General features: G+C 42.9%; 2 protein-coding genes across 3 annotated transcripts; both read left to right on the top strand.

The window, feature by feature from the left end:
- Positions 1-1150: 1150 nt before the first annotated feature.
- LOC117664678 (uncharacterized) lies at positions 1151-13361 on the top strand. Of its 2 annotated transcripts, none has more exons than XM_060686476.2 (12): positions 1151-1310; positions 3268-3624; positions 4207-4258; positions 5478-5554; positions 5817-5879; positions 6611-6667; positions 7450-7496; positions 9020-9133; positions 10980-11128; positions 11748-11812; positions 12009-12136; positions 13232-13361. In XM_060686476.2, the coding sequence occupies exons 2-12, from the start codon at positions 3297-3299 to the stop codon at positions 13319-13321; spliced, it is 1170 nt and encodes a 389-aa protein (XP_060542459.2). In that variant the 5' UTR covers positions 1151-1310; positions 3268-3296; the 3' UTR covers positions 13322-13361. The 2 variants fall into 2 exon arrangements, with proteins under 2 accessions (XP_060542459.2, XP_087751746.1); XM_087895620.1 differs by having other exon boundaries at positions 6614-6667; positions 13232-13355.
- ERICH6B (glutamate rich 6B) lies at positions 13340-17232 on the top strand. The gene is made up of 4 exons (XM_087871568.1): positions 13340-13351; positions 14041-14204; positions 15014-15242; positions 16908-17232. The coding sequence occupies exons 1-4, from the start codon at positions 13340-13342 to the stop codon at positions 17118-17120; spliced, it is 618 nt and encodes a 205-aa protein (XP_087727694.1). The 3' UTR covers positions 17121-17232.
- Positions 17233-18187: the final 955 nt, after the last annotated feature.

Below are 18187 nucleotides of genomic sequence, written 5' to 3' on the forward strand. Positions count from 1 at the left end.
CCCTTCAGCTGCCATTTGGAGGAGGGGGTGCCTCAAAATCAAAAGGAAGGATGAGGCTGATGCCTATGGAGGGTCTCTCATTCACCCAGACGGCAGGGTTGCCCCAAATGTGCTTTCACTTTAAAGGCAACTGGACTTTCTGACATTCCTTAAAGAAAAATCAGGAATCCAGCTGTGTTTCAAATAAGATCCCCTTTGGCACTCTCAAAGCTCAAAGCATTTGTTTAGGTATTTATTTATTTAGCAAAATACAATACAATGCAATACAATTCTTTATTGGCCAAGTGTGATTGGACACACAAGGGATTTGTCTTTGGTGCACATGCTCTCAAAAACAGAGAGGAAACTACATACATCAAGGTGACAGTACCAACATTTTTAGGCATTTTTAAATCTGTTTTTTAAAAAAAGAAAAAGCAATTTCAAGTTTGAAGACTAGTAACACTTATTCATTTATTTATTAAAAATAGGAAACAAGTCATATTTATTTTGTTTTTCAAAATAAGCATGTTTGTTTGAATGAGCCCCAATGTGAACAGCATTTATTTAAAGATAAACAGGAAATAATGAATTTCAAGGCCAATAGAGTTTGTTTACTTACTTGTTTTTTTTAAAACAGGGCCAAATGCATCTCAAGGCTAATAGTGTTTACTTAACTGAAGTCCCCAGCTGAGCCATCTTAGCATTCAATGCTGCAAAGGGGGTTGTCATTCAATATTAATCTAAATACTAACGCCATTAAGGAGTGCAACATATTTATATATGATAAAATGTTTTACATTTGATAAATAATAATTTAATAGCAAACAAGAAAAAGTTTTATTGAGCCAGCCCATCCAGAATTTTCCAGGCAAAAAACTCCGAGGATATTCCCACTAAAATTCTCCCTTTATTTTACCAGAGAGTAGAATTCACTACCATAACCCTTCTTAAGTGACTTCATGATGCACTATGGGTGATTGATGTGTATATATAATTGCACTACAGTCTTCATTTATGGAATCTTGATAGTGTAAGATGTGAGCAAGTGACAAGATCATGTCATGGAGGATAAGTTGACCTTTAGCTATTAGTCACAATGGCTGCATGGAACCTTCTGAATATTAGACCTGGATACCAGTTGCTAGGAAGGCAAGGTGCAAAAGAGCTTCATTACCTTCATGCTTTTCTCGTGGACTGTCACAAAGGATCCAGCGGTACATTTCAAGAAGGATGCTGACTGAGTGATGAACCATCCTTTGGAACAGGGACGTCTGCAAAATTCATAGTGATGGCAGCTTTCTGCCATTCTCCTTAGTGCCAGGAGACTGGTAGGTAAAAACCATGCATCACCAATAGCCGAATTGTTCAATCAAATGAATCCAATTTAATCCAATCAATCAATGATTTGAATCTGAATTTGAATGATTTTCCAATCTTTACTTCATATTCTCTCCATAGCTAAAACAAAGTTGATAGGACTGTGATCTAGCAGAGTTGATATCGTTTGATGCTTTCCAGCCTTTAAAAGCTGTGCTCCTTTTAGGGAGATATAAAATGGTGGTTGCTGTCCTTCTGTCTTCTCTATGGAAGACCCAGTCCTCAATGGTTGTCCAATTCAGGGAATCTTCTGTCAACCTAGATGCTTCATTCTGAGGTTACATAAGGAATCTTTCTATGCCTGGAAGTTTCCCCACTGACATCGTAGTTACTACAAAGGTGGAGTACCTCTGAATATTAGATACTATGTCAAGTTTAACCTGGGAAGGGTAGATGTAATCTTGGCTGTTTTGCATGTTACTGTTCTGCCCCAGTTACGGACCCCAAAGAATGCAGCACACACAAAGTCTGTACAAACCTTAGTTTACTAATTAAGGACTACTAATGAGCTTTCTTAGTAGTTGTTCGAACACAAGTATAGTTTAAATCAGTCTTCTGAACAAGGGCTGTTAATTTAACTTCATTAACAGCCGACAAGAATCCAAAGAATAATAACTCAATTCTGAGGACAGTATTTCAGATAACCGTAATCTTACTGTGGTTGGCAGAATGCCCAGAAGCAATTTGCAGGAAAACTGACGAGAGAAACAAGAACCGAATAAAACGTTTCTGGAATCGACGCGAAGGAATATGAACGAAGTTGTTTCCTGCAAATTGCATCAGTCGTCGTCCTTCCTTAAATAGGCTAGAGGAGTAGCCAATTAATCCCAAGCCTTACTCTCGAGGAGACCTCCTCCTGCGGAGCCACTCCTGCCTTTTGGCAGCTCTGGGCGCCCGTGAATCGAAAAGAGGCTCCTCCTCTTCTTCCTCTTCACTTAAGGGAGCTTCTGGAGCTTCTGAAGGCCCTGGCTGAATCCCCGCCTCTGGCACCACATCTTCTCCAGCCTCCTCACTGTCCGACTCAAGCACCAGCTGCACAGGCTGCTGGCGCAGCACCACACCAGCCTCCTCGCTGTCGGAATCAGCTACTAGCTGCACAGGCCGCTAATGGGCCACAACAGTTACCTTCTAAATCTTTTTGTTGTGTTTGGACAGAATTACTGCTAAACTACTAAGCCACCCATCCAAATGATTTACTGGGCTGAGTTAAGAGAAAGGCCCACTCAGTACTGTATTAAAAACTCAGAGACTGCCTTATTAAAATGAGTTGGCAGGTATCTCTGATCTGTCCTTAAAACAACTGTTCTTTCTCCTTAAGCGATCTCAGGGAATTATGAAAGGGAGTTAGGGCAATCCCATCCTGGGAGTTCTTTATGGTATGGATCCCAACCTCTAATTCTGTTGTTTTACTGTCCAATTTGGACAGCATAATCACACAGGCTGAAACCCTAAATTTCTTTGTTTCCCTTCCATTCTTGTTCCTTTTGGGGAGGGTTAATAATAAAGAATATGCTCACCAACTCAGCTTTATAACTCATATCTTGGTTGTGTCCTCCAGCAGGCGATCAAGTACCCCATAACAGAATTCTTTTATTAGTACAATCCATGAAAAAGCCAATTTTGATGGAATTATATGCACACTGTTTCAAGTCTAAACTTTGTGATGCGAAGGAGTTTCACCTAGAGTTCCAGAGTTCCAGAAGGAGAATATAAAACTTGCTGAAGATCATACGGATGTATTTTGTAATGTCTTCTGGAATCTTTGATGCTCAGGGCCAAGTCTGAGTTCAAAAACAGCACTAAACAAATATAATAATATTGATTCAAATATTGCATGTTTTCTTAGAAAAGCACATTTCTTCTATTTCTTAATAGAAGAAATAATATAGCAATGCTTTTTTCTTTCAGAAAACAGTCTTGTTTCATGCCCTGGAAAAATGTCAAAAACTCCAAACCCCACAAAAACTGGTAGCAAAAAACAGGTGACTTCAGAAGCATCCCCAGATCCAGCACCCAAGCCAGAGAGTAGTAAGCTTTCCAGCTCTCTCCTCACAGTTGAAAATGTCAAAAAACATCAGGAGGAGAACCCTGTGGCTAAATCGGATCTTGCTCAGTGGTCAATAGAAACATATATTGAAGAAAGTAATCGCTTTTTGACTGAGAGTGGCACCAAGACGGAGGAGAGCAGGGAGCAGGCGGTGTCAAATGAATCAAGAGTTCTTCGTGAAGGTTACCCAGAAAACGCCAATCAAACTTTAGGAAAAGGTAGCTGTAGATTATTTTCTTTATATATATACCTGGAAGTGCATTCCATGAGCTTCTTCCATAAACTGTTCACCCTGTGCCCGAAATGGCTAACTAAATATTATTTTAAAGTTAAAAAGTATCTGGAGATGGATTGGTCTAAATCAAGGAAGTGATAATGGGATATGGTGTTTTCCTCAATAGGGACTGAAATCCTAACCCCCCCAAATTCTCCTGCACACTGAAAAGATGTTCCGCAAAACCATTGGAACATGTGTGTCTCTGAGGACTGCAGCTTGCAAGGTCCTTCTCCTTGTCTCCTTGATAAGGACACATGTAAAATGCCTTGCACAGACACGATGCAAGACATAATCCCTGATGTGAAATATTCTGGAATGCATTAAGTAAATTGACTTAAATTCCCATTACAAAAAATCCCATCTAACCAACAAATTAAACAAAAATCAAATGGGACTTCAACGTATTTGAGGATTTAGTTACAAATTAGTGGATAATCCTGTACTGTGCCTTGTAGAGCTGATGAAAGCAACTTTCCCATTTTTATTATGATTTCCCAAAAAAATTTTTTCTTCCTCTGTGTAGATTTCCAGACAAGACCTCTGTCAGCTCCAGTTCCTGAAACTCAGTCACCCAAGTAAGAGGTGTTTCTGCCTATTTCAGTCACATCCTTTCCAATAGCAGGAATTGCACTAGGTCTGTCTAAAGTAAACAATTCGTTAAGTAGGGCGACCAGATCTGCAAAAATTCAGACACTCACTAGATGGCAGCAAAGAAACACAGAACTATCTAATGCATGGTACCATCTAGTGGCTCCAATTCCATTTAGTCCAGATCTAGTTTTCTTGAATTATTAGACCCTCCAATAGAGTCAGTGATGATTTTCCCCATGATGACATCTGCAAGGAGTTAAGCAAGTGAAGGAAAGCATTTGTTTGATTTTTTTTTATTCATACAGCCAAGAGAAAGGCAGAATCGAATTCAATTGTTCTCTTTCCTATTTCTCTCTCTTTTTTTTCATTTTTGATATTTGGAAGCTTTAGAATGTATATAGGGTATACAAATATTATATGTTAGGTAGAAATAGAGCAATTTATTTTGGCACTGTTACCAATATAATTACATGAACATACTCTGATTTGACAGATTCATAATATAGAGAATGAATGAATGAATGAATATATTTTCAGTTGTTTTCAATGGCCTTACTTCCAAGAATGTACACTTATATTATTTAAAATAATTTATTTTTGTGAAATGGATTTAATATATTTGTCTAAGTATTTTGAAAACATTTGCAGATAAAGTAATAATTCTGAAATGCAATGAGACAATAAACATGCATCATTTTTCTCTCTCCTTGCATCATATACTTGATGATATTATCGAGTTATATATTTCAGTGTCATGTCTGCAAAATAAGGACAACAAAGTCAAGACAGTAGCCACAACAGTATGATTGAAGCTCCCTCTATTTATAATTGGAGAGCAAGATGGGTGGCATATAAATTTAATAAATAAAATAATTGCTTATGGGAAAACATTTGGAGCTTTAATTGCTCCGGATTTATTTGATATTTCAGACTGGCTTCTTCTGGCATAAGGCAAGCTAAACTAGTATCAGTTGCTTTATAGACAAAATTGTGACATTTTTAGTTGGTTCTTAGATTTGTAAAAATGTATTTTGGTGCAATTTCTAATTTAATAATTATGTATACTTTATCATAATTAAATATGAGTATAAATTATTACAGCAGTTAGTAAATAAATAAATAGTCCCTCTGATAAGAGCAGAGCATTTTTGAGCTGCTTCCTGATAGGAAATTTCTTCCAGAATTTGTTTTCCCTTCCTGCAGAAAACGGGAAGTTGCTGATTTGGAGACTCAGACTGAATGGAGCTACTCGGTCAGCTCTGAAGACTCCAGTGAACTGGGTAAGTTCTGGAGGAAGCTGGGCTGAGAGGCTGGGCTTCCAAGGAGGGGGCTGGGGACAAGGAAATAGGGGGTTGGCAGAGCCCCCTCCTCTGCCTCCTTGCAATTAGTAAGAGCAATTCAGGGGGATATTGATGGCTCAGAGAAGAGATGGATTCTCTTCAACAGAGGTGTTCTAAGATCGGCTAGATGGGCTCCAGTATGGTGAGAGACAAAACAAATGCGATTCTCTAATTGATTCTTGTCATAATATTTCTCATTTAGAAATAGAAACGAAGGAGCAGAGAAGTACAGACGGAAAAGAGAAAAGTGAGACCACAGAAGGCAGTAAGTTGCAAAAATGGTGCTATTTCCTTAATATTCCAGAAGTTAGCGTGGTATCAATTCCAATCCCATTAGGATTTATGAATGATTTAGAAATGTTAACAAATATAAAAGAATTTAATATTGAAATAACCAATTGTGGAGGGAGGGAAGGGAAGGGAAGGGAAGGGAAGGGAAGGGAAGGGAAGGGAAGGGAAGGGAAGGGAAGGGAAGGGAAGGAGGAAGGAAGGAAGGAAGGAAGTTTGAAAATGCTGCCAGCATCTGTTTGAACTCTGAATATCCAGGGCTAATTGGAAAAATATTTGGCTTGGCCACCTATCCCCTGTCTTACCCTAAAGGGAACCAGTTCAAATGGGCTAAGGATGAAGTTTCCTAAGCAGTTCTGCTACATTTTGAAAGCTATAATAACCTTCTTCTCTTGAGAATTCCCTCTCCGGATGGAAGAGGCAGGCTCTTCCTTGTCCCCTGTTCATCCGTAAGCATCATGAGAGGGAGAAGGGAGAAGGACCGCATTCAGGATCCTTCAGGAAAGGATCTCCGAGGCCTTTGTTAAACCAACCTCCCTGCACCAGTTAGTAATCCCTCTGTCTTGTAGGTCCGCTTTTCACCCCAAATCCTTCCCTGGTGTTGCTTCTCCTGTCCCCTTCCATGTACCTCGACCTACATGGCTTCTCTTGAAGGCTGATAACTATTCAGGACTATAGTTGTGTTTTATTGTTGTTGTTGTTATTCAGCAGAAATATTGCATCATGCAGAAGAGGAAGGAACATCTGAGATCGAGCTGGAGACTGGTATGCTACGTTCTACAAGTAGTTCTCGACTTACGGCCACAGTTGAGCCCAAAGTATCTGCCTGTGAGGCAGTTTGCTAAGCGGGTTTTGTCCCATTTTATGGCCTTCCTTGCCACAGCAGTTAAGCAAATCACTGTAGGTGTTCAGTTAGTAACATGGCTGTTAAGTGAGCCTGACTTTCCCGTCGACTTTGCTGGTCAGAAGGTCGCAAAAAGGATCACGTGATTCCAGGACATGCAACCATCATAAATATGAGTCAGTTGCCAATTTTGATCGTGTGACCCTGGGGATGCTGCAACGGTCATGTGAAAAATGGCCATGAGTCACTTTTTTCACTGTTGTTATAACTTAGAGCAGTCACTAAATGAACAGTCGTAAGTTGAGAACTACCTGTTTTAAAGTTCCTCTGAAACCCTGAGTTGTTCAACAGAAATAAAATGGTAAAGGCTCCTCAGTTGTTTGTCTCTGCAAAATGTTGCAGTTTTTTCCCCCGGTGCCTATAAATTAAGACTGAGTTATTACGTAAAATTCAGTGAACTCATCAGACAGACAGCAGGAAGGAAATGAGCCAGGGGCTTGCAGGAGGGAAGGAGGCTTCCTCTACTCCTAGTGCAGCTGATCCAATGCCTGCCTTCCAGAGTACCAGCAGAAATGACCCCATCCGAGCCTTGCTTTATAAATCACGGCGTATTATACTGTATGCTCGAGCTGTCTTTCTCTGCTGTGGGGACTAACTTTTTTCTTTTCTTCCCCCTGTCATACATTGCATTGTCAACCTCAAGGAAGCATTTCCGATGAGGAGAAGATAAAGTCTTTTGTCCAAGATGAGGTGAGATTTCAGATTTCTGATTTCTTCCCAAGAAGCAGGATTATCCAGCTTTTGATGCAAACTCAAAATAACACAACACACCAAGGAAATTCAAAGCTTTTTGCATGGAAAGTGGGCGTGAGGGCTTACTTCTGCATAATTATCCCAAGAGATAAATCTGAGGTTTAATAAAGTCAAACATTTCTAATCAAGATTCCAAATAATTAAAATATGGCATACCAACCAAGCCCCAAGAAATGATTTATTTTATTTTATTTTATTTTATTTAAGAGAATTTATATGGCTAGTAAATGACAGTTTTAAAGGAGTCTCACTAAATACTAATAAACAGTGTCCCAGAATCAGAGGGACAAGTGGGGAATCAATTAATTAGGAATAGAAAAGAGCATCCCACACGAGTAGATTAGAGTAGAGTAGAGTAGAATAGAACAGAACAGAACAGAACAGAGGGGTGGGATGGGGTGGGACGGGATGGGACAGAATGGAACAGAACAGAACAGAACAGAACAGTACAGTACAGTACAGTACAGTACAGTACAGTACAGTACAGTACAGTACAGAATAAGAATATTCTTTATTTGGCCAAGTGTGTTGAGATACGCAAGGAATTTGTCTCCAGTGCAGAAACTCCCAGTGTACCTGCAAAGCAAGAGAGTAATAAAAGTCATAATAATAAGGCCAATAAGGGGGCAGGGGTCGTAGAGAAGATGAGCAGGAGGTCTCTCCAAGGGGTTCTTAATTCTTAAGCACTTCTGCAAGGACCTGCTGCCTGAGGGCAGGCAATGCCCCGTGGTCTCTCTGAGGGGGCTTGAGCAGATGGCACCCCTTTTGGCTTGCCTCATTTGCCACGGAAGGACTCTGCAACCATGCTTCCCTGCCCCCTTCAAAAGTAGGCTCTGCCAATGTGAGTCTGGCCATGCAGCTTTTCTGCCACACAGCCGTGTCCAAGAAGAGGAAAGGGCCCACCTGGAGCCTGAAGCCCACCAAGTCTCAGGCAGATCCCTTTGCCGTTTCCAATAAGCATCGATCCACCAGCTCCTTTCTCCACGTGCCTTTGGTTACCTCAAGGTCTTGCTATTATAGCCTCTTTGGATAAAAGTACAATTGTAGCATTTCTTGTGATATCCCTGCCCTGCCTACCTCGAATGCCTGTGTCCCCTTCCCTCCCATTTGCACCAAAGGCAGTCAGGGTGGGGCAATCGCCTGTTTCTTCCTCACCGCCTCCTGATTTCCAGGGCTATCTTCATATTTTGCTAATGGTTGCTGCACTTTTCCTCCAAGGTCTCCTCCTCTATGTACACCAACGTAACTGAAAAGAAACCCTACTTACTCAGTCACAACAGCCGCTGTTTTTCCGTCCAGTTGTGAATCAGGCTCTTGCTGAATGGGAACAATGATTTTCATGAACGTAGAAGCTGTTTGTTATACTGGATGACCTGTGTATAAGCAAGTTTACCTACAGAACGTTTTGCACCATTGATTCAATCTGAGGGAAAAAGATTTAACACCTTTGTGTCTTTGAGGAACATCCGGTCACCGATCTGTTCCTGATGGGTCGCTGTGAGTTTTGCACCTCCTTCCTGAAGCCTTTGCCATCCCCAGAGGAACTGGAGGAGAGACCAGAGAAGATGGAGCACGTAGGTCTTTCTTTCTAAATTATCTATCTGTCTGGCGATCATGATTTCCTGATGAACTGATTGTGCAAAGAACCAGGTTTTTCCTGATAAAACTTTGGAGGAAAGCTTATACGATATAAAACCCTAAAAATATCCACTGCTAATAGCATATAGCTTCTCTGTAGGATCGTTAGTTTTGGAAGAGACAAAATTGCGCGCATTAGCTTTCAAACCCAGGATTCACCCCTGGGGCAACAGGTACCGTGAGATAGGTAGTCCTTGATTTACAGCCAATCGCTTAGTGACCATTCTAAGTTCTGATGGAGCTACGGGGGGGGGGGGGAGTTACCATTCAGATTCAAGGTCCTGACGGTCCCCCCTTCGGGCACTCAGCAACCCGGCCACCTCCGTGCTATTTGCAGCCTCCTCTAGTCATATTTATGGTGGTTTTGTTGAAAATTGGCATTTATTTCCAGTTTTTGATAAAACCACGCCCATTCGCAATTTATTGATCCACTTAATGACTGCTGCAAAAAAAGTGGTAAAATCAGGTCGATCACATGACTGACTCATTTTCTAGCCATCCAAAGTTACGACCGTGAGCGGCAGGCTCCATTATGGTTGTGACTTCAGCTCTGCCTATACTTTACCTAAGAGAAAGTTTGTGCAATTTTTATTCCTTGAGTGGAAATTCGTATTTGCATATCTGTCTGTAACATGACTCCTATTACCATAATTAATGTTAAGCAAGATTTAAAAAATTCCAGGTATACATAATCCTAAACACTTAAGGCATTTAAATTTGAAATATGTATTAACTACATCTTTATACTGCCATGCCTCATAAGGGCTCGGGCAAACCGATATGTCTATGATACTAGAAATAATGTTTTCAATTTAGGAGGACTGTCAGTGCAAACTATCTGACTTTTAAAAATTAACCATAAAATATGACACCTTCCTAAAAACTTTATATACTAAGAAACCTATGCCACATTAGAGAGGAGGAGAATCACATCACCCACAATTAAAATTAATAAATAGCCTTTACCTTCTCTAATGATTCCTCAAATTTGAAATTTGCTCATAAAGCACTTGCTGTGCTAGTATTTCTGTCACTAAGTGGAACAATAAAGAAGGGAGAAGGGGACGGAGCTCTTTGTTAGCTCTAGAAAGTGTGAGCAGAGCTGAGTCAAAACTGCTGATGCTAATTTTTGCCTCTATATTATCGTTTTTATTATACATGGCATCTGTATATTGCCTAGACACTGAGAATATATCTGCTGAACAGAACTCTGCATTGGCAACAGGAAAGGCATCTGGCCATTAAAACACCCTGCTGGCTCCATTCAGTTGCCCAGACTCCATCCCGTAAGGGATTATGGGGTCATTGAAAGATGATGATGATGATCTGTATATTGCCTAGAGTCCATGGGATGAAGGCAACAGATCAATCTGTGTAAGTAAATACATATTAGCAGCTTCACTGGGATTCTTGATCAGGGATGACTGGAGAGACCATGAAAAGTAAGAACAAGACATCTAGGGAAATCCCGGTCCAGGAGAACACCAGGAACAGTGTAGAAAACATCTGGGAAAGCAGCTCTGTAGGACAATGGCTCTCAGCCGCAGTGCAGAGACCGATGGCTCACGTTGACCAAGCTGAGAAGGTCCTTCAATTAGCTGTTGGGTGAATCAAGTTTTTCCAGTTTAAAAGAAAATAAATCAAGAAGCGCTCATGAGCCACGTTAGGACACGACACCAGCATATTCTCTCCTCGAGATTATTAAATACCGAAAGGCAAATGCCAGACCTAAGCAGGGCTCGTGGCGGCCACCCCTTCTCTGAACCCCGGGCTCCTTTGTAGTTTCTGTGTTGCAGGACCTACAAAGAGGTTTTCCAGTGTGTGATACAGGAGCTGATGGAGAGGCCAGGCAGCGAAATCGACATCCGTCCTCATGGCCGACTGTCCCTTACAACAATGGAGAGCAACACTAAAAGGATGATAATGGAAGAGTAAGCAATGTTGTCAGGTGGAATGTCTCAGCCTCCTCTCTGAAACTCTTGGCTCCCTGCTACCCTCTAGCGGCCGTCTAGATTTTTGCAGTCCACACCGAATGCTTAATTTCCACCATCCCCCCCCCCCCCCAACAATATTTTTTCCCTTATCTTAGTGTGGCTTTGTCAGGCAAACACAATTCCAAAATGAAGCCCTGGGCACGGCCACATTTAAGTCTGGCAAGGTCAGAATTGCCTATATAAGAAACAGGGTAAGTGGTACGGTTTATTTAAATAAACCGGTCATGTTATCAGCTCAGGGCTGCAAATGTGTGGAAGAGAGTAGACATCCAGATTAATTGCAGCCCATTTGTGGCAGCCTGATGTTTGCAAACTACCATATTCCTACTGAATGAAAAGACTTTTTGGATAAAGCCAGATGGGGAAAGGTCCCAAAGAGGCCGGAGGAAAATGGCTCCATAGAAAACCCAAGATCGGCCTGCTTTCTCTGACTTGCCTTATTGACGGATCCGATGGTTTTAGCTGTCCTCCTGCCCGTTTCCTTCAGCTGCTTTTATGGCAGAAATGCCTTGCAGTTCGCCTACTGATGGCTTATTTTCCAACATTTTCCTCCTAGGTTAGAGGAGCGAGGCTTTGAGCGATACAGAGAGATATTTATGCAGTACATAAAATTTGGCCCATGTGAGTATGACCCTCCGGAGCCCGTCTCCACCCGGCTCATTCCTCCGAATAAGGATGACCCCGCCTTCCCCTCTCCAGATGTGCAAGGACCAGGAAGCATCTTCCCTTCCCTTTTCACTTTGGTAAAAGGAGACAAATCCCGTGGAATCCTTCCCGACATTCCAAACTATTTAATCTGCTCTTGACTGTATTTCAGGCGTCAAAATTCATTTCAAATTATCAGACTACCCACCCAAACCAGAAACTGCGATCCTAAAGAAACGGTATCCAGAACCCAAAGAGCTGCTGGAGATTGACTTGGAATTCAAAGCCGAGCAATTAAAGGTAGGTGGATCTCCTAGTGGACAGTGAGGTCATTTAGTGCCCAAAAGCTCACTGGAAAAGTAGATGGAATCCCCTCGGTCCTTTTTCTTGCACTGGGTTGATTTTTGTCCAGCCTCTCCGCCCAGGAGCCCCAGGGAACCTCGGGAGAGCTTCCGCTCCCTCCGCCACAATGGCCCTGGGAGCGAGGAAGAGGCAGAGTCCCTCAGGGAGCTCCGGTGGCTGAGGAGGGACTCGAACCTGCCTCTTCCTGCTCCTTTCTGGCAGCTGGGCTCTCTCAAACTCACCTTCCTAAACCAACCTTCACGTGGATCTCCAGTTCCAAAAGGCTTTTTTAAAACTGCACCCCCACCCCTACCCCCCCATGGCAGACATCTGGTGCAAGTAAATTCTCTTTTCTGTGGCAACCAGTTCAACAGGAAGAAGTCCTGCCCTCTAGTCTACCATTTCCAGTCCTGGTTTCAAAAACTCAGAAGACCACTAGAAAAATAACTCTGCTGCTATCTAGTGGTCATCTGGATTTTTGCATCCAGCTGTTAATGTCTTGTTTTCATATAATTGATTCTTACTAGTGATTAGGTGACTATGATTAATTCCAGAGAAGCTTGGTCTCCCTGTATCTTATCTGTCGAACGGCTCCCTTATTTTCATCCTAAATATCCATTTCTTGAAGTTTAACTTTCTTGTGTTATTTATTTATTCAACTTCTACGGATGCCCAACTCACAAGGTGTTCTGGCAATTCACAAATCTAAAACTGTCATCTCTCAGACCAAACAAGTTGGAAGCTGAAGACCCCAGTCACTATGCGACTGTGCCCCGGAGAGAGAGAAAAGGAGGGAGAGAGGGAGGGGGAGAGGGAGGGAGGGAGGGGGAGGGAGGGAGGGAGAGAGAGAGAGGGAGGGAGGGAGAGAGAGGGGGAGGGAGGGAGGGAGGGAGGGAAGGAGAGAGAGGCACCATATTGGCCTTTTAAAATCCCGCTTTCATTTCAGTGGCTGTGCAGCATGGTTGATACCAGGGAGGTCATGCGATCACATGCGTGTGCCATGTTTCAGAAGAACTCCTTTGCCTTCCCTGTTTTTTCTGCTTTCTTCCTCAGCTTTGCCACCCTTTTGAGCCTGTGAAAAGATACTATCACGATGGAAAGATCTTCTTCCTTCTTTTTCCAGATGGAACGGGCCAAGTCTAATATCCACCAATCAATAACATGCAGGGCAGGGCAGGGCAGGGTCTCCGGTCTTGGTGGCTTTAAGACTTGTGGAATTCTGAGAGTTGAAGCTCACCAGTCTTAAAGTCACCAAGGTTGGATCCTCCCCCTGGGGTGGAGGAAGAACGGATGGATGGTTTGGAGAGGTCTTAGCTCAAAATTCCTTCCTCTGTGGGACACAAGCACCAGGCGGCATCTGAGTGGCAGGTCAAGGCATGGGGGGAGGGGGGGGCTGGAGAGCCTGGCTGGGGCGGGGCAGTTTCTCATGGTTGGGGGATCTTGGTGGAAAGGAAGCCAGGGTGACTCCTTATGTCCATTTCTGCATTTGCTGCTGGTCTCTTCCATAAAGCTTCAGCACATCCAGGAATATTTTGTCAATAAAAATAAATATAAATAAAATTACCAAAACAAAGGCTATGTTACAGTGGTGAAACCCAAATTTTTTTACTACTGGTTCTGTGGGCATGGCTTGGGCATGGCTTGGTGGGCGTGGCAGTGGAAGGATACTGCAAAATCTCCATTCCAATCCCACTCTGGGGCTAGCCCGAGGTGGCATTTGCCGGTTCTCCGAACTACTCAAAATTTCCACTACCAGTTCTCCAGAACCTGTCAGAACCTGCTGGATTTCACCCCTGCTATGTTACTAAAGAATATAATATTGTAATATACCTACCCCTCTCCTCCCCCATATCCTTCCTTAGCTCCTTCTCAATTACCCATCAGGCCGCCTTGCCCTCCTCATTGCTTATGTGAGGGAGACCCAGTTCACCTACAGCATCCTCGGGGACAGAAAGGACCAGGAACTTCTGGCCTTCTTCACGAACCAGGGCCACGCAGCGTATTACCAGCAAAAAGAAAAGCTCAGGTAAGGAAAGAGCTTTAAGCAGCATACAACAGTACAACGCAACGACAACCCCAAAAGAAAAGCCACAAGACGCTTACTGGGTTTGCACACTTGGCGCTGATCAGGCTCCAATTATTCCATATCCTGAGGCGTTCTCGAAGAGCCAGATAGAAACTAATGCCCAAAGGGAAATAAAAACCTCTTCACAGAATGATGGTCAGGTGGTTCTCAATTTATGACCACACTTATAACTTCTTTCAGTGCAGTTGCAACTTGGGATGGTTACTAAACAAAAGGGACACAAATGGAAGACTACCTATATAAATCTTAATCAGGATTCAGATGGTTTGGATTGTGATCATAAAGAATATGGGCAATTATGACTACATTTGCACATATTGCATGTGAAAAGGAGCAGAGCTTTGAGAGCCAAAAGTATTGATTTTTTAAAATCTTCTGTGGACATTTCTTAACGTAGAGCACACAGATCTCATGTTTTCAGCAAATGATGCAGGATTTACTCGCAACCATTTCAAACGTTTGCAAAGCTTTGTATGGAAGATGTAAGTAATAAACTCCCTGCAGTTTTCCTGGCAAGGTTTTGGTTTAGGAAGGGTTCGCCATCAGCTAGATGTATTTCATTATTTGATTTCTATAGCCACCCATCTCAACGAGTTCCAGTGGGCGGACAGTGTATGTCATAAAACATAAAGACAATGAAGGTAGTGCAAAATTATTCTAGCTTGAGCAGTTTTACTGCTGCGTGCATCCTTTTCCCACTAGAAATCCAAAACCTTCAGTCCTGTTTAATTTTGCTTTTCTTGCTTTAGGCTGCACCTGGACCTTTGCAACGGCTCCGTCTTTGACAAGAAAGGACAGCGGCAGAAGTTCTGGAACTGGTGGGGCACCGAGGGCCACGTTCACGCACCTCCTTTCCAGCCCATCTGCCTTCAACTCAACGTTTATATCCAGGTTAAAATTAAAGCCCAAGATCAGGTTTTCTTCACTTTTACAAAGGTTCATGATTGTCTCCGCCTCAACGTTGGCGCGCGGCTGAAAGTAAGTGGGGCTGGCCTTTTTGATGCAATTTCTTTTGATCATTCACCAACATCAAACGTTGCTTATGGGTGGAGATCTAGAAAGTGGGTCAGACGGTCTGCATAGTAAGGGGTAGGGACCCCCCTAAGGATTACCTCTCTCCTATTTCACCCACCAGCCCACAAGGACCAGGAGTCAGGGCGGGTAAGGGATTGTCATCTGGGAGGGCCGTGAAAAGTTACCAGTCTGCTTCCCGGTGCAATTCAAGGTGTTGGTGATGGCATGTCAAGCCCTTCATGGCAGGGGTCCAGCTTACTTGAGGGACTGTCTCACCCCACTGGGATTGGCCCCTCCCCCTCGGCCCAGCAGGGGAGGCCTGCTGGGGGTCCCCTTCACCCGAGTTTTCTGGCTGGCAGGGGGTCCAGGAGGAGGGCCTCAGGAGGAGGGCCTCCTCTGCTGTGGCTCCTGCCCTCTGGAACATCTTCCCCCCCCCCAAGGTGAGGTTGGCCCCAACCCCCCTATCTTTTCATAAGGGCCTAAAGATGTGGCTCTGCCAATTGGCTTGGGGCTCCAGTGGGGGGACAGCACGATGGAGGGGATTGAATAACAACAGATTCCCCCCCATCCCTCCCCATGTGTCCTTGGTTTTAATGTGTTTTTATTTTTTTATGTTTTAACTGTATATGTAACTGTAAGGTGCTCAGAGTTACACTATGGTAAGATGGGTGGCCAGTGAATGAATGAGGGCCTTCTTTATGGAACATCATTCCCCATGAGGTACAGTTGGCCCCCACCCTGTTGCTTCTCCAAAAGGCCCTAAAAATGTGGCTTTGTCAATGGGCCTGGGGGCCCCGGAGGGAAACGGTGCCAAGCAAGAGGCTGATTTGATTGTGTGTGGTTGCTGCTTCGGTGGGGGGTGGGGGTGGGGCTTTTTAAAATGGGGTTTAATATACGGTGCCCGGGATAAATTGAGTGGCTCTATACATTTAATAAAGAAAATAATAAATAAATAACATGACAAGGGAGTCACACCACCTATGAAGGAGGCTGAGGAAAATTATGAGAAAAGTGATCTTTCCTGCATATTCAAAATGGAAATATTTCTGGATGTTTCTTTGTATCACAAGGCTGCTTTTCATAAGGTGCTATTGAAAAAGGCCTCATTTCATTTATGGAATCTTGTTTATAGAGTAAACTGAAAAAAAATTCTGGGATGAAAAGAATTGAATTAAATCTATTTTGTTATTTTCTGGGTCTTCTTCTTATCACTCTTTTAATCGCTACAATTATATTTAGCTTTTCTTTCCTTACTTTATAACCACTATTGATTGGATTTTGTGTATGTATGTTGCGTTTTTTTGTATTTCCCTATTAAAAATTCACCCTTGGAAATGTTGCAGCAATAGATTCTTCCCTCTCAATGGACTCCCAATTCTTTTGAAAATGTCTTTTGACTTTGAGTGTGAAGAACCGAGTTGCATAAAAAAAACCAAGTTGGTTAGCAGGTAGCTCTGAGGCTGAATGTGGGATGTAACGTTGGATATATATATATATATAAGCAAAAATATGAACGAAGGAAGCATGGATGTTAACATTATGGATTAATAACCATATAATCCATGCCCCCCCCAAATACTTCAAATCTTTCTTAATCCGTCTTGCCCTTTTTCCCACGGCTTTTGGCAGCTGAAGGATCCAGCCATGCTTTGGGTCCTTCAGCAATATGGAACCAGGGACCACCTGGTGAGGCCTTCCGTGCTGGAGAAGATCAGCAGAATCTTGGCCAATGTGAAGAAGGTATTAAAGAACCTGGACTCTGACCCCTCAAAAGAAGCTGCGGACCTGCGCCTTGTATCGAAGGTGTACGAAAGAATCCACCGAAGACAGAAGAAGAAGTAGCACAGAGAGAGAGAAGTTAAGATTGCGGGAAGCCAATCTCATATTTTGGGTAGTATGGAAACTACTAAGTTAGCTTCATATAGAAACCATTAAATCTTCCATCTATACCGTAGTTTCTCTTTTCAGGTCTCTTTATGTAACACACTTAGATTACACACCACATTTGAACTAAGAGGCTCTACAGGTAATCCTCAATTTAAGGCCATTCATTTAATGACTGTTCAAAGTGAAAAAAGTGACTTTAGCACTTATGACCGTTGCAGGGTCCCCATGATCAAAATGTTGGGTTCTTTGGAACTGCTACGTATTGACAATCATTGCAGCATCCGGGGCCACACAAAGGCCACTTACAAGCTTCCCAGGAGCTTCCCTGCCTAGTTTCTGCGGTTGTAAAAGTGTTTTTTTTTGGGGTGGGGTGGGGAAGCGGGGGGAGGAATGTCTTTTCAGGCTTGCAAGATATTTTGTTAATGTAACCTTACAGTAAAGCCAGAGCCGGTTCTTCTGGGAGTGCTGCTTGGCTGGCCTACCTCGCAGGGCTGACACCCAATGGGGCTTTTCCAGCAGCCCCTCACTGCCACAAAGTATACAGAGATATCATATGACAATCATCCCATAAGCTTCTTAAATATAGTTCAAGGTGTGTGTTTTGTAACACTGCTTGAATTTCTTCCTTTCACTCACCCCCCCCCCCCCCAAACTTTAGATTCTATTTGTGGAGACTGTCCGGAGAAGCTCCTGCCGTTTTCTTGGCATGGTTTCCCAGAAGTGTTTTGCCATTGCCTCCTTCCTAGGGCTGAGACAGTGACTGGCTCAGGGTCACTCAGCAGGCTTGGTTGGTGCCCAAAGTGGGACTAGAACTCACTTTCTCCCAGTTTCTAGCCTGGTACTTTAATTACTCCCTCTGGGTTAGCCACCCTCGACTGCCATGAACCTCAGGGTAATATCTGGTGGGACGAGTGCTAGACATTCTTATTTCCCATAAAGTCAACATGGCAGAGTTTTGCAAAATTACTCTCAATATTAAGATAACTATTTAGCTTATTTTTATTCACAGATGGTTTGACAAA

The sequence above is a fragment of the Pantherophis guttatus genome, chromosome 5, assembly GCF_059756535.1.
Source record: "Pantherophis guttatus breed Tessera chromosome 5, ASM5975653v1, whole genome shotgun sequence".
In the NCBI taxonomy this organism is placed as follows: domain Eukaryota; kingdom Metazoa; phylum Chordata; class Lepidosauria; order Squamata; family Colubridae; genus Pantherophis; species Pantherophis guttatus.